At 45.9% G+C, this 15,627-nt stretch overlaps 1 protein-coding gene across 9 annotated transcripts in view; it reads right to left on the bottom strand.

Moving 5' to 3' along the window:
- Positions 1–15,627, bottom strand: part of R3HDM1 (R3H domain containing 1) — a 120,711-nt gene that overhangs the window by 41,730 nt on the left and 63,354 nt on the right. For 5 of the 9 annotated variants that reach the window (XM_029072555.1, XM_007669470.4, XM_007669472.4 and 2 more), the window contains exons 4-10: positions 13,398–13,439; positions 12,831–12,920; positions 11,458–11,604; positions 7,857–7,971; positions 6,111–6,189; positions 3,561–3,620; positions 3,338–3,478 (exon numbers count right to left, since the gene is read on the bottom strand). In XM_029072555.1, the coding sequence (XP_028928388.1) occupies positions 3,338–3,478; positions 3,561–3,620; positions 6,111–6,189; positions 7,857–7,971; positions 11,458–11,604; positions 12,831–12,920; positions 13,398–13,439 (674 nt within the window). The remainder of the gene's footprint in view (positions 1–3,337; positions 3,479–3,560; positions 3,621–6,110; positions 6,190–7,856; positions 7,972–11,457; positions 11,605–12,830; positions 12,921–13,397; positions 13,440–15,627) is intronic. The other 4 variants (XM_007669474.4, XM_007669475.4, XM_007669477.4 and 1 more) reach the window with 2 other exon arrangements.

Below are 15,627 nucleotides of genomic sequence, written 5' to 3'. Positions count from 1 at the left end.
TTAGTGGTTCAACAGAGCCACTGCCCTGAATCCCGATCACAGGAAGTAGAGTTCTCTTTGGCTCAGAGAAGAAGATGCTCATGGGGTGACTGCATCCAAGAACAGGTGAGCCTCAGAGAGAATTTCTTGCACACCTGCAAACTGTGTCTAAGAAAATATGGTCATGCAACTTTTCGGGCCCCTTGTCATTCAGATTGCTCAGGCACCAATGGTCAGAAGGGAAACCAAAATAGCAATGATAATGATGATAATAATAATAATTGTGGTATCTGTTAGGCACTGACTATGTGCCAAGAACTGTGCTAAACTCTGGGGTATTTACAAGATAACCAGGTCCATCATGAGGCTCTGCCCACACAAGGCTCACAGTCTAAGAGGAAAGGAGAACAGTCACTGAATCCCCATTTTACAAATGAGGAAACTGAGGCACAGAGAAGTTCTGTGATTTGCCCAGAGTCACTCAGTGGGCAAATGGCGGAGCCGGGATTGGAACCCAGGTCCCCGACTCCCAGCCTGGTGCCCTTTCCATTAGGCCACACTGCTTCTTTCATTTCAACCTCCCAGTATTTCCATAGGTGGGGGAGAGGCAGAAATTACTCCCATCTCAGAGATGAGGAACCTGAGGTGTGGAGAGGCCACCCAACCGGCCACCAGCAGAGCTGGGACTAGAGCCCAGGACTCCTGGCTCCCAGATCTGTGTGCTTTCCACCAGACCACACAGGCTCTTCAGCGATAGGGGGGTGGAGCGAGGCAGGAGGGGCACAGGTTAGGTTGGGTTCCAGTCTGCCGGCGGCTGCCTTAACGTGGCCTGTGCCGAGGGCCCCACTCTGCTCACTTCTGGTTTAGGTGTTAGGAAGACTGGACTCATGAATTACAGCACTCACGGGGAAAACACAAACTCACAACAACAGCCCCAACCAACATGGCCACTCCCGAAACACCGACTGAACACTAGGCTCCAGGTGAAGATGGTATGTGGATAAGTATGAGGACAGCCATAGAACACTCTTGGAAAGAAGAGACCTAGGCAAGAGGGGCAGCAGAAAGGCAACTGCTCATCTAGGAAAGGCATAAGGGGGAAAAGAACAACACAGCCAAACCAACCAGGAGGAGCACAGACAGAGCGGCTGGCTGAAGAGCCTCCTCTCTTACCGGCTCAGGCCTTTCACACCTTAACACTGTTTCCAGCAATACAACGGTGCCCTGGTCCTGCTCTCGGCCACGGCTCTATCCCAGGCCACTCACAACCTGGGGCTTGGATTGGGCAGAGGAAGGACTCGGGCCCTCTCGAGCTTTCTCTTCCACCCTGACTCTGAACTTCTACCCAAGCGCTACTTGGGAGACACACAAGTGAACAGCAGTGCTTTCAACCAAGGGGCGGCCCATTCGGCCGAGGGCAGCCGGGCTGCACAGATAACCGCACCAGCAGGCATGTCAGCTAACCTTAAAGCTGTCTTACCTCTTTCTTTTACAGGTGCCTGAATATACTGCCCTGCAATCGTCAACTTCCCGCTCCAATGAGACACCCCAGTGGGGACTGGGCTGTCGGCATCCACAAGACCACTGGTTCAACGCTGGAGCGGGGAATCTGCCTCCTATGAGGAAAAGGCAAGTTTGGGTTTATTCAACGTGGACCAGATCTCTAAGGTTTTCTGTAGCCCATCCCAGAAGACAGAAAAGAAGAATGCAGTGTAACATCAATGATCTGAAATTGTAGTTCTTCACTATCGTGCCAGTTTTCAGGACGAAGGCTCTCGGATCATCTTAATGAAATTTGATCACCTTTCCGGCAAAAGATTTCCACTTTCCATGGACATTCAAATAACTGATGTTACACTGTATGGAAAACCTTAGAGCACTGTCAGACAGTCAGAAGATTAGCCGAAATGCCTGCCAACTGAAATGCGCTTAGGCATCCAGCAACAAAGGGTAAAGTTGTATGGTTTTGGCTAAAGAACTGCTGTTCACCTTGAGTTCACGGTTTCTATCGTTCCATCCCAAGTGGAGTCAATCAACTCTAGGTTTTCAGGAAATCCTAACAATATATACAGTGTGATAAGTGAAAGCGTCTGTTTTTAGGGGAGGAACAGACAAAAACAGTTACACTGGGCTAATACCTCTCCTGGCTGAAGAAAGAGGCACCTTGCAAAGACGCCTATTCTCTATTCCTCTTGGAACACCAGACCACACAAGTCATTTCCTATTGGATCAGACCACGCCCCATCCAGCTCACCATCCCATCTCCAAAAACAGCACCAAGGAAAGCTCTGAAGAATTGGGCGAAGGCTGCCGTCCTGGACAACCATCGTCAGAGTTAGGGCTCTGTCTTCCACAGACTAAGTCAGCCTACCGCCCATCAATCTAGGGATATTCTTCTGACTTATTTCTCATATCCTCAATGCTTCTCTCCAAGCACCCATTCCCAGTCCCCTGTCCTCCAAGAATCTATTCAAATCTGGACTGCACAATTTCCTGTGGGAGTGCATCCCATAGTATGTTTGCCAACTGCTCAGGTAAGCAGTTATTCGTTATGTTTGTCTTGAACCTACCATCTCCACATTTTTGACTGGGTGCCCCTGCATCTCATCAGGGGATTGGGTGAAAAACCAGTCATTTTTCACCTGTCAAGTAAGGACCATTATGATCTGTTACTTTCTGCTTCAATCAACCAAGATTTCTACTTCCAAAAGGTGAGAGTCAGTTGGGAGCTGAAGAATTATTGCTGCCTTCAAAAAGCAAATGCAGCCCCAGACAGCCATGGCTAATCCCATGCCTGGGGCTCTGGGCAGCCAGGCACGTCAGGTTCAGGACCACAAACTGAGAGAAATCAGGGAGTGGACAAATCAGAAGAGCACCCAAAAGTGACACCATCAGCTCCAGTCCAGTCCCACATATCCACGCTGATGTTCACAATTGAGGGAGAATTTGGACATATTTTTGTGGACGCATGAAAATAGTTTTGAAAATCCAAAGATTTCTCTAAACACATTGGCAATACTCTCAACCCATGAAACTTTCCAAAGGAACTGGCCTTTGACCCCAAGTACCCGATTAGCTACCTTTTCTAACATCACAGTGTCAAGCCACCTGCTCTTTTCAGATGGAGAGCAGTCCTCTTCAGAGCCAAGAAGTGGCATGTACCACAAACAATCGCCTCACTGCCGCACTTCAGCCCGGTGTGCTGCCCTTGGGAGGACCCTGTGGCTCAGGTAATTCAATTGGTATGGGGCTCTGAGGATCTCCGCTGAGAAGTGCTACAGACCGCGATAGGTGGCACAAGAATGATGGTAACCGATCAGAGACAGACAGACCCGACTCTTTCACCCCAGCCACTTACATTCTTGTATTGCTAGTTTTGTTTACTATCACCGACTTCCCACTTTGATCCACATTGTGATCTAATCCAAAGTAAGCAGCTACTCTGTGTAATAGCATCCTATGATAAGATGTCATGGGGGGAAATTTCTTTCGTGGTGATCTGGAAGGAAAAAAAAGCCAGTTTAAATATACAAGACAACCACTTATGGCAATTTTGTTATCTTGCTGATGTCAGCACTTACTCATTATTACCAATGAAATCTAAAATTTCTTGTTCTAATTTCAGCAGCATCATTCTGTCCCTAAAAAACAAAACAGAAAAGATTCTCTTATGTCAGGATTTAATAGTCCTTTAAGAACATTTATCTGGGGGGAAGAGGATGGCTTAAACAAGCATATTGATGAAACCTTTTCTTCTTTAGACTGCTCTCTGACAGAGATCACCACACAATCCCAAAGCCTCAACGAAACTTAGCTCTGCAGCTTCTGATTCAGCAAAGGGACACCCGGCAATCTTTAGTGCCATCCAGTGCTTAGAACGGTGCTTGGCACATAGTTAGAGTTTAACAAATACCATAATTATTATTATTAGTGGTCACCCTGGCTTTCACACTGTGGAGAAATCTAATTTAATTTAATGTTGGTATTTGTTAAGCGCTTACTATGTGCAGAGCACTGTTCTAAGCGCTGGGGTAAACACAGGGGAATCAGGTTGTCCCACGTGGGGCTCACAGTCTTAATCCCCATTTTACAGATGAGGGAACTGAGGCACAGAGAAGTTAAGTGACTTGCCCACAGTCACACAGCTGACAAGTGGCAGAGCTGGGATTCGAACTCATGAGCCCTGACTCCAAAGCCCGTGCTCTTTCCACTGCGCCACTTCTGCTTCTCTGGCTGAAAGGTCATATTCTGGCAATTTATTTTCCTTAAGTGGTATTTGTTAAGCCCTTACTATGTGCCTGGCACTGTACTAAGTGCTGGGGTAGACATAAGGTTGGACACAGCCCATGTCCCACATGGGCTCACAGTCTTAATCCTCATGTTCAGAGGAGGTAACTGAAGCACAGAGAAATTAAGGGACTTGCCCAGGATCACACAGCAGACAAGTGGCGGAGCTGGTATTACAACCCAGGTTCTCTGACTCCCAGGTCCGTGTTCTTTCCATTAGGTTATTCTGCTTCTCTAGTGCTTGTGAATGCTAGGTGCACTGAGTAAGCTGTATATACTAAAAAATTATTTTGCATGAGAATTTGGTCTGAAGTGTCCAAAGAGATGAAAATGAAAGATGCACATAACCACTCCTTTGAATAAGAAGGGGTCCTTCTACGAAAAGGTAGGGGGCAATTTCAAATGGAGCAATTTAAAACCCAAAGAATTCTGGGTCATCTTTTAAAATAAACTTCATGCGTTATAAATTGTGCACTTGCAGGGGTGAAAAGCACGAAAAATGATCTGGTTTGGATCTTACCAGTGAGCAAACTCCTGTCTTTGGTAGTAAACTAATTCTTTAGGTCAGTGGAGATAACCATATAATGGTTTACTGACTTACTGCACCTTTGTGTTTGGAAAAATTTGAAGAGCCCCCAACAATGGAAGTTAGGCCCTAGCAATGAGTCAATAATAATAATGGTGGTATTTAAAAGCTCATTATGTGCAAAGCACTGTTCTAACTGCTGGGGGGACATAAGGTGATCAGGTTGTCCCATGTGGGGCTCCCAGTTTTAATCCCCATTTTACAGATGAGGTAACTGAAGCACAGATAAGTTAAGTGACTTGCCCAAAGTCACACAGCTGGCAAGTGTCAAGCTTCTGCCTCTCTCATGTCAATACCAGGCTCAGTAACAATGGTTAAATCTCTCACCATCTCCCCGACTTCTCCAATGTGCAAATCAAAATCATCCTCAAATGAAAAGGGCCAATTCTCCACTGTGCCTGTTACCTAATCTGTAAAAAAATTCTCATCCCTCCAACTGAAACTGGGAGCCCCATAAGGGACAGGGACTGTGTCCAACTTGATCACCCTGTACCTATCCCTGTTCTCAGTACAATGCCTGGCAAACGGTAAGTGCTTAACAAGAACCATATTAACAATAATTTTAAAAATCCCAAAATCATCGAAAACCAAAAGCATGACTCCTTGGGCTGAGGGGAAGAGATTCGAGAGTCTGCAGTGTAAAACATCAACTTGCATATAGCTCCATCCAATACACGTTGTAAAAAACAATGAGAGACATTTTCATAGCACACGGGAGGGCAGGTGTAGATTTGTGAGTGTTTACCCTAAAAATGGAATCAGCAGTTTCTCCTCGTGGCCACTAGCAACTATAAACTTCCCCAAAAGGTATGCAGAGCCAAAGTGATTTGACAATTTGGCTAAGTGCCTTCCAAAAGCCAATCCCCAGCTTAATGGATGTTCACTGAAGGATTCTGGAGAGATGCTATCCCCAGTCCCCAAAAGTTAAACAAACAAAAATGCCCTGCCAAGAGTGTTTAAGAAATATTTCACCATTCACAAATGTTCAGCTTCAACTTCTTACCCATTATGGCTCTATAGGGTTGAGAAGAAGCACATTTCTTCTTTCTCAGGAGTTAAGCTGGCCCCAGATGTCTGCAGGTTGAAAGCCTAAATACTCCAGGAGAGGCATCATGTGGAACATATAAGACTCCCCCCTCTTCTAATCCAGAAGACTAGGGCTCAAATCACCACAAAATCAACAGTGGGATGATGGTACATTAAAAACCATTTCAATCTTGGGGTTCCCCCTTTCCCCCTCCTTTTTTTTTTTTTTTACCTGGGATTGTTTTTTAATGTATTTACTAAAAATTCATGCAGATCTATGCCAGTTGAATCTGTGTATTCTTGACTGGAATCTAAAAAAACAACACAAAAACCCGAAGTTACTGAAAGTTACTAAAGTTGCTGAATACATTTCTTCATTCATTCATTCAATAGTATTTATTGAGCGCTTACTATGTGCAGAGCACTGTACTAAGCGCTTGGAATGTACAATTCGGCAACAGATAGAGAAATCCCTGCCCATTGATGGGTTTACAGTCTAATCGGGAATGCCTGTATACACATAATGTTCACCTTAATTCTTTTATTTTACTTTCAAATGCCTTTCATGTTTTAGGGTTTTGTAAGATCACTTACCTCCTGTCTTCATCTAACTGTCTATTTTGAGCTTAGCTAGCATTAAGGGCGTGCAAACTGCTCTGAACTGGACAATTCAATTTAGGAATCTAAACAGTAGAGTTCCACGTGCTCAGAGTTCTTTTGAAGGCCAAATTATGTTTTTACCATTCTTTAAAATCAACAATGCTTCACTTAAAAGCAAAATACTAAGTAATTTCAAGGTTTTATAGAACCCACAGAGTAGGAAAAACCATGGTTTGTTCACTTTTCAACTTTCTGAGAAGGAAGGGAAATGTTGAACTAGCAAGGTTGTTCTGAGGCAAGCCTGCAGAACCCCAAAAGGGATTAGAAATGGAAAAAGTGGTGAATATTCTCAGATTTGCTCAAAGCAGTTTTGAAATATTCATGCTTCTTGTATCCTCCCCCTAAGAAGCTCTAGAGGGCCTCATATCAGACCTCTTGCTTGTTGCTTAGATCCTAGCTTTATTATTTATTCTCCTAACAGTTTAGCCCTGGGTTTTTCAATATCTGTTGTAAAAATAAATCTTTGATGCTTCATTTAGGCCTTCTAAAGGGCTTTTATAGCTGGATTCTCCCCCCAACATGTGTGCAAGTGCGCGCACGCACACACACACACACACAGTGTATGTTCTATGTAACTTGATGAAAGCTTTATAAAATGTGAGTTTAGTTACAACCCTGGGTTAATATTAACTTGACATGCTATATAATAGTTTGTGATCCCGCCAGCAATTTCCTTTGCTCATGTGATATGAATTATGCATGCAGAAGACTTCTTGGTAAATTCTGCATGGGACAAGTGTTTTACTTCTATCCATCCACCCAAGCATGCAGTAGAGTGCTCTACACACATTAGAATCTCAGTGAAACTGTTGTTAGTGAAAGTAAAGGGAGCCCAAGGCTTCACAGAATTTCTCTGAATCACCCTCTCAGGCTGGGACTTCAAAACATCCATTTGGTCCCTGCTCTAAAGGGCGTGAGAAGAGGGAAAACACACACACACACACTCTGAATTGCATGCATAACAGCTTGCTATATTTCTTTCCCCAGTAAACCTCTAGGAGGAAATAAATACAAAATTTCCCTGAAAAGGCCTTTTTATAATACAAAACAACCTACCATTTTTGTAGACAACATTTAATTTCATTACTGAGATCACATAAAAGCAAAAAGAGCCATCAGAACCCCCTCGGTACATCCACAGTAGTTCTTTGCAGGGGAACAATGGTAGGCGGGAGGGGCTCCGCCCTATTCTGTTCCCAACATGGGCAGGGAGCTCAGGGAAAGGATCTCGCATCAATTTGCCTACTACTCATATCATAGAGCAGGGTAAGAGCAGGTTGCAAAAAGAAAACTCAAACACAAAAAAATAGGGACGCACCTCTGGATAACATTTTTCTGGGTAGTTTATCGCTGTTTTTTTCTTTTTCTGCTTCATCTTTGGAGGGCTTCTCTTCTTTGTCAAAAGACTGTGTTAACTGGATTGCAATTTTCTCCTGTTGAAAGGGACATCAATTATTTAGTAAGGAATTAAAAGCAATCAGGAGAGCACAGAAATCAGTTCCTCATTTTTTAAGGTTTTCACAGTCTGGAAAATAAGCTGGGTGAAACCATGATTTTGTTCTCTTTGGGAACAGGTGACAGATTCCCAAATGAACATCTCAAAACTGAACACGATCAGACACATGATCTGACCGCCTGAATCCAAGTCTACAGAGGCAAAAGTTGATGCACTTAAGGTATTTTTCAATCACGACAGTGTTAATTTGGGGGCCCTTACTTTCGAGGAAATTTAACACACTTTGTGTCAAATAAAAGGCAGTCCAAAACCTTTTAAACTCTTTGGCCATGATTTCCTTCTAGCAAAGAGTCACCTGGACAATCAATTCCCATATACGTTACAGTCTCTCCACTCTATTTTGAAGTTAGCCAGAAAGGAATGCACCCCGGAACAGAGCTGCTGTTTGGTGTTTTAAAAGGTTCCATTGTTTCTCCCTGTCCCATCCCCTCAACATGGGCAAACTGACAGTGAGGTTTCTTTCACTGAAGCTAAAATGATAAATTTTGTAAGCATAAATTATGGCTTTAATCTGAGACTCTTGCTCGAGCGTGGCAATGTAGCTGAAAAAACCCAGGAGTCCTAAAGACAGGACCAAAGAGAAACCAGAGTCGAAGGAACCATGATCCCTGGTGAATCAGGTCAACGGAAGGAGAGACAAGCTGTGGCAACTGCCCAGGTAATTCAGGGAAGAAGGGAAAGGTGAAATTACTGCTTGGGAGTTCTGTGGGCGGGAATGATCTGGTCCGGCTGTGTCCAGTGACGGTGCTCCTCCAGTGACCATCCTCACAAGACTCAGCTTTGGTCAGGGAGAATCGCTCGGTCCCAGGAAGAAACAGAGCCCAGGGCTGCCCCCCTGCAGCCGGCACAATCCCCACTGAAGAGCAGATGTTTTTCTAGCAAAGCTACAGCACCAGATCCAGAGTTCTTCTTCCATGGACTTCCCACTACTTTTCACCCCTGTGCAAGTACGGGTCCCCACCCCACATCTGTCTGCATTTGAAGGAGAAAGACAAGAGCCCATGTGGTAACTGTTGCCAGAATTATTCACATTTGCTTTTCTGTAACCTATGATCCCTTGTCTATTTCCAAGCAAGTCTTGCATCTCTCAGAATAATTTAATTGCTTATTTTAGCTACTTTGCAGCTGCCCTAGAGTTACCGTTCATAAGATGGAGGGAGTCATCATTTTTACAACAGAAGTTAAATTTCCATGACTCGTCTAGCACTGCTACTCCACTCAATTCCTGTTAAAGCTAGCCCTAATGGAGAATTTCTCCATCAAATTTGATAGTTTCCTTCTTTTCTTTTCCAAGGAATAGCTCTACTGGCCTTCACCTCCAAGTCTCTCAGACAGGCAGTCCCTAGTCCTGCCACAGTCCACAGTGTACCACCCCCATTGGGAGCCCATGCTCAGCAGCACAAAACTCCAGATCAATGTGGGGGGTTGCGGGGAGAGAGGATGGGGTAGAAGCTGGCGGGTCAAACCCTTGCCCGGACAGTACTTCTGCCCCCAAGCTTCCCAAAACTCACGGAGAGCATCCTTGAGGCATTGTCCTGGGGATCTCACACTGGCCCATCCATGTTCCCCAAACCAAGAGGCTCTGAGGCTCATGTGTGCATCTTAAATGGATCGGGCCACTTCCCAAAGTTTGATACACAAACAGCAGAACCTCACACACCTCTGTTTTACTTCATGGAAAGGCGCGAGGGGCAATGAAAAAACCTTCTGCCTTACAATCATTCTGTCTTCAGGTTCACATAAGCTCACAACAGAGCTGTGTTCATTTATAAAAACAGACAGTCCCAGATGCCAAACCATTAGGATCAAATAGCGAAACAGCCCATTGGTTCACTGGGAACAAGGGTCTCTGGAGCTCCCATTCCCTGCACCCTTCTTGCCCTGTGGGGGCCAATCCAACAGTCAGATGAAAAGCCCCATATAGACCTGGGCTTACCGGGAATGTTTCTGATGCCAGGGGCCTATCTGCTCAAGAACCCTGATGGTGGCATGCCTACCTGACGGGGACACTACCCTGCTTGTAGCTGTCCAGACAGGAACACAATGTAGTCCAAAATGAGAGTCAAGCACCTAGTGTTGAGAGTAGCAATGGGACCTGAATTCAAGTTGAGCTCGATCCCATTAAGTTTGATTTGCCCTAAATCAAAACTTTAGATCCCATAAGCTTTTGATGGTCTCATAGTTAATGAGAAAATAAGAAATTCAAGATCCTCCCCTAAATCATGAACCCAATCAACTCTCTGCCAGGTAACCTTAATTATCACATAATCTTAATGATCCACTATTACTTATGGATAACTGAAATTCCCAGACAATTTAAAAGCTCCCTAATTTTTAATGAGTGTTCTGGCAAACAACAAAAGAATCAGGTTTGTGTTTTTTGTTTCCATCCGTGCCAAATGCTGTTGTTGACAGTGAGGACACTACCACTGAAAAGGAACTCTGTTAAATCAAGGAGCCCAAGGAAGAAGATGTGAAAATTCCAAAGAACCCACAAACTAGATTGCACATGCCTGACAGCCAGCTGTCTAAAAACCACAGGAAAATGTCAAGCAGGCCCACTAACTGGGGACTCAAGGAGTTAGTTTTCTTAGGGTTGCTGCACTTCTTCCCACTATGGGGGGAACGATGGCATTCCATAAGGTGGACTGACCCTGCAGGGATTCTGAAAAATATTTGGGAAATAAGAGCAGCAGTGCTCCCATTGGGCTACCACTGGACTTCTTCTGCATGTGGGGAACACTTCTCCATGGGCCACACTCACCATTGCCTGCTTACGCTTTCACTGCATCTTGTGCCCCAGCAAGAGTATATCAGGTTGGGGGGAGTGTGTGAATGTGCGTGTGTGTTTGTGTCGGGGGGGAACGCACACGCGAGAAGACGAATGATGCTGTGCAAACCACTAGCCCCCAAGTCAACTTCTCTTTGTAGATTCCTGTTTCTGACGTTTCCTGTTCGAGCGTCCATGGGCACCATCACTCTCGGACTCATGTCTCAACCATTCTGATGCGTAATGCTCAAAACCACTGCAGATAGCAGCAAGCCATGGGGACGCGACCAGATGTGCCCCGAGGGATGTTGGTACAGTGGGAAGGAAATTCCAGTCGCCAGAGACCAAGCCGATAGAATGGTAAAGCCTCAAGCTGCAGCTTCCTCTAGCTGGGAGCTGAGACTCTGGAGAGGAGTGAGGCAAAATGAATACGTAAGACATGGTACAGCGCCCGTTGCCAGTTGTGACTGCAGAGCCCCCTATTGTCTTGGAGTCCCCTATTGTCTTGGATGAGGAAAGCTCTGTTCGCTTCCATTTTTTCACTGATGGAGCACTTCAGCTTCCAAAGAGAATGCTCTCTCCCCTTCATTTCCTAGGCTAAGAGTGCATCTCACACACTCACCCGTGACTTACTTGGTTTACACAACTCCCCACAGGAGAGGAAGGTGGCAATTGCTGGAGAGAGAAGCAAATTGGGCTCCCAACCAAACAGACTTCTTCTGGGAAAACCAGCCAGTGATGGTGTTTTACCAAAGTCTTCTGCACATGGATACACGCTGACTATTTAAAAGAAAAAAAAGCCAGCACTGCCAAGAAATCTGCTTCTTTGGAACTGAGCATGCAAATGGGAACAAAATGATCCCCACCAGGTGTGGGGTTCAGTTTTCCACAGCAGAGAAACAGCAATTCCTTCTCGGCCAGCAAGGAGGACCTTAAAAACTCTCGTGCATCCTCTCAAGGACTAAAATGGTCACGAGGAGTGACAGTGCCCAGCAAACCAGGGCTGTGAACAATGGATCGGAAAAAAAATCCACCTCATCCCAGTAAAGAGAAGATAAATTCATAAAAAGACAAGAGCTCCACGGTGCCAGAGGACAATGCCGGGGAAGGATTAAGGCTACTTAAGACAATGTCTCATCCAGAGGTGCCAGCTGTAGTGCAGCTGTTGGGGCCACGTGGCACCAATGACAGATACAGCCCCCACTCAGCAATGGGCCCATGATTTATGAGGGGGCACAGGAGAGGACAACCTGCTGACATTTACTTTACTAGCTAGGTGGGCGCTTCCTGGGTGGGGTGGGAGGGGCCTTGGTAAACATTTTTGGGGCAGGTGTGTACATGTATAGACATATATTATTATCATCATCATAATATTTGTTAAGTACTTACTATGTGTCAAGTACCATTGCAGGGGCTGAGGTAGATACAAGTTAATCAGGTTGAACTCAGTCCCTGTCCCACACGGGGCTCACAGACTAAGTAGGAGGGAAAATGGGTACTGAACACCCATTTTACAGTGGAGAAAACTGAGGCAAAGAGATGTTAAGCGACAGCAATCACCTGGCAGAGCCAGGCTTAGAACCTGGGTCCTCTGACTCCCAGGTCCACGTACCCTTTCCACCAGGCCATGCGGCTTCTCGCTATATACATATCTTCAAGGATACCTTAAAGCCAGTTCCTAAAATACCAGGTTGATTCCATTAATGGCCATAAAGCATTCAACCTAATCGATGCACCACTGCTCTCTGAAGTTAGATCCCGAAAGGCCTTTCTGCAGCAGTAGATTCAACAGCTGAATCTCACCTCATTCACTGGCGTTCCAGAAGGACTAACCAAATTTTCATGACACCCTCTGGGAAAGCAACATCCAAATCAATTCTGCTCAACTAATTAAATTTCCCAACCCAGGTTCGAGCCTCTCGAAGGCTCCGTCCCAGGGACCGATTATGTCTCTCTCTCTCTCTCTCTCTTTCTCTCTCTTTCTCTCTCCAGAACCCACTTTTTACCTGGTTGTCCTGGGAAATCTCAGCTGTGGGAGGTGGTGGAGATTCTTCACACACTGCAAGGCTCCGAACGAGCTTTAACTTTGAACTTGACTGAAGAGAAGCAGTGATCATTAAAAACTGCATTTCACAAAAACCACGGAACAGCCAAAAGCCCCCTAAGGAGTATTTTATTTATTTTCTGCCCAGTGTAAAAATAGATGGAATGTACATGGGTAAAAACACCATTAAGAACCATCAATGCCTCTTAGCAAAGGAAAACAAGCAGTTGCAGCTTGGAAAATCATAACAGCACACACAGGACAATTGGGATATCAAAAACATGGATAAACCAAATGATGCTAGGAGGCTTACTTTCTCTCACTATGGATGAAAAAGCCACCAGAGAGAAAAGCAAAGCACAAAAGCAGACGACTAGGCAACACAAACCCCGCGCCCCCTCTTCCCCCCACCCCCAAATAAAACAAAAGAAGGCAAACTAAACTGAAGGTCTTTTTCACAAAAGAACAAGGCTTGGTTAAGCATGAAGGAGAGCCTGGGCATGCCAGCACACAAAATAATCTACTATACCTTCGACCTTTTTCCTGTCTGTCCAAACGATTGCATTGGCCGCTGAAGGGTGGGTACAACAAGAAAGTTTCATATTAATCTTTATTCTGAGATGGAAGCATTTGTTGTTAATGCACAAAATGGCTCTGAGGATGAACTAGACTGACGCAAGTGGAGGCGGAAAATCAAAGTGGCAAGGTCGAAAGGATGGGGCACCACCCTGCCAGACGACCCTGCAGGAAAGTTTCTATTCTCTAACCAAAACCCTTTCTCATGCTGGGAGGGACGAAAGCAATCTTCCTTCAGTTAGCAAAAGAGGGCACGGCAATACCCAATTTTTTTCTAGCCTAAGAGATTTCTAGAAGAAGCCCAGAAAAGCAGATTTCTCAAGTTCCTTCCCACTTGGGTGATCCTCCCAACCTCTCTGAAAAATGAATTCTATACATGCAGGAGCAATACTCCTTCGAGATAAGTCTTACAAAGAAACAACATATGATAAGTGTTCCAAGTATCAAATGAAAGTGGGTATGGGGCCTGCACTCAGTGCTCAAGACACCAAATGGTGGAGGGTTTCACAACAGTGACCCAAGTTCAGGGCTGGTGAACAACTCCCTTCCCTTCCTCCCCACCCGGCTCCCCTGCTGTCTCCTTTTGACCCTGCCCCAAGAGAAGCGGAAGAAGCTGGGCCCGCCCGCAGAAACATCCGCCTCACACCCTGACTCAGTCCCCAGAATTAGATGAAGACCCAGAGGGTACACAACCTGGTCAAAATAATAATTACAATAATAATAATGGTATTTAAGCGCTTACTATGTGCCAAGCACTGTTCTAAGCAAGGTCCTGGGGGCCAGAATCCACCCTAAGCACATGGTGTACAGGTGTCCTGTTTGTTGGGCGGGGCAAGGTGTTGGGCAGGTCAGAAAGGGCCCCCGCTCCCTCCCCATTAGGCAGGCCCAATGAGGCTGCTTCTATGCAGAAAGGCGGGGCGGTCTGTACTCTCCAGAGGACTGCCCTTCAAACTATGGAGTACACTTTGGAAAGTTTTGTACAAAGTAAAGTCACTCCACCTAGGCTGCTATGCCCCCAGCCCCAGAAGGGAAATAAATCAATTGCCCAGACATTAGGGTCTGCCTCCAAAGAAAAAACATATCAACAATTTGCCGCCTGAGGCAGCCCTGCAGCTCCCTTTTCCCCATTGATCGGATCAGGACATCGCCTTCCAAACCTCACATACACCAAGGACCGGGTAGAGTGTGATATGGGGGCTTTCACCCACCCCCTCAAATACTGTAGGACCCCCCCTTTCAGCCCTTTGGAACCGCCAGGCCTCCAATCTGCTACTGCCCACATTTCAGAGGAGTCTGTACAACTCCCCGAGCCTAAAGCAACTCTAAAGCAGGACTTTGGCAGCTCCCGTTCGGAATCACTGTAATTTCTCTTTAGCTCACCAGGTGGGGTTTGTGGCACAGCTGGAAAGGAACTGAGACCAGCCAGGGTCTTCCCAGCAGCCTGCCACACTGCCTTCTACACAAAGAAACACAATTGCAGTATTAATGACATGCTGAAGTGTCCCTGAAGACTTGAATGTTTCCTGGGCACGTACATTACGGGTGCCAACAATGAGAGGGGATTAGAAGTCATGAAAGTCTTGAAAGTCACGAGATGGCAGATGTGGGCATGACGGGCAGCTGGGACTAGCCCACTCTGCCCCCTTGGAGCCGGACCAACACCGGAAATGGAACTGCAAGGTGCCAGGCTCTCTGTACAGCTTGCTCCTCCTCCAGGTGCCGACAGGCAGCCAAATTCTCCCATTCCTGGCTACGAGGAGCCACTCCAGCACGGGCCTCCACTCAGGGATCCCTTGCATCTCTAGAGGCTAGGATTTCTGGCTCCTCCAAGTCCCTTCCCAAATTGGTCCTCATGATCAAAGCCAAAAATCGGCAACTATGCCCAGCTCAGGGTTCATCTTCTAAGAATTTGCACTCGAACTTTCAGGGTTCCCTGGGTCTTATTCTGCCCACAGAAAGCGCTCGATAAATACCATTCAGTGACCTCCATTTCTCACCAGCAGCCTGGGGGCTGTTCCACTCAGCCAAAACTACATAGCAAATAATTAAAAGGATTCTAGATCAAATTTAAATGGTTATTAATATTTTTAGCAATTCTTCCCTCCTCCTCCTGCCCCACCTCCCTCCCTGCCCTCCACTCCATCTCTGCCGAGGATTCAGAAACAAAAACCCTCAGGGCTTTC

This window comes from Ornithorhynchus anatinus, chromosome 9 (assembly GCF_004115215.2).
Source record: "Ornithorhynchus anatinus isolate Pmale09 chromosome 9, mOrnAna1.pri.v4, whole genome shotgun sequence".
Taxonomy (NCBI): Eukaryota; Metazoa; Chordata; class Mammalia; order Monotremata; family Ornithorhynchidae; genus Ornithorhynchus; species Ornithorhynchus anatinus.
This window is presented reverse-complemented; position numbering and strand designations above follow the sequence as displayed.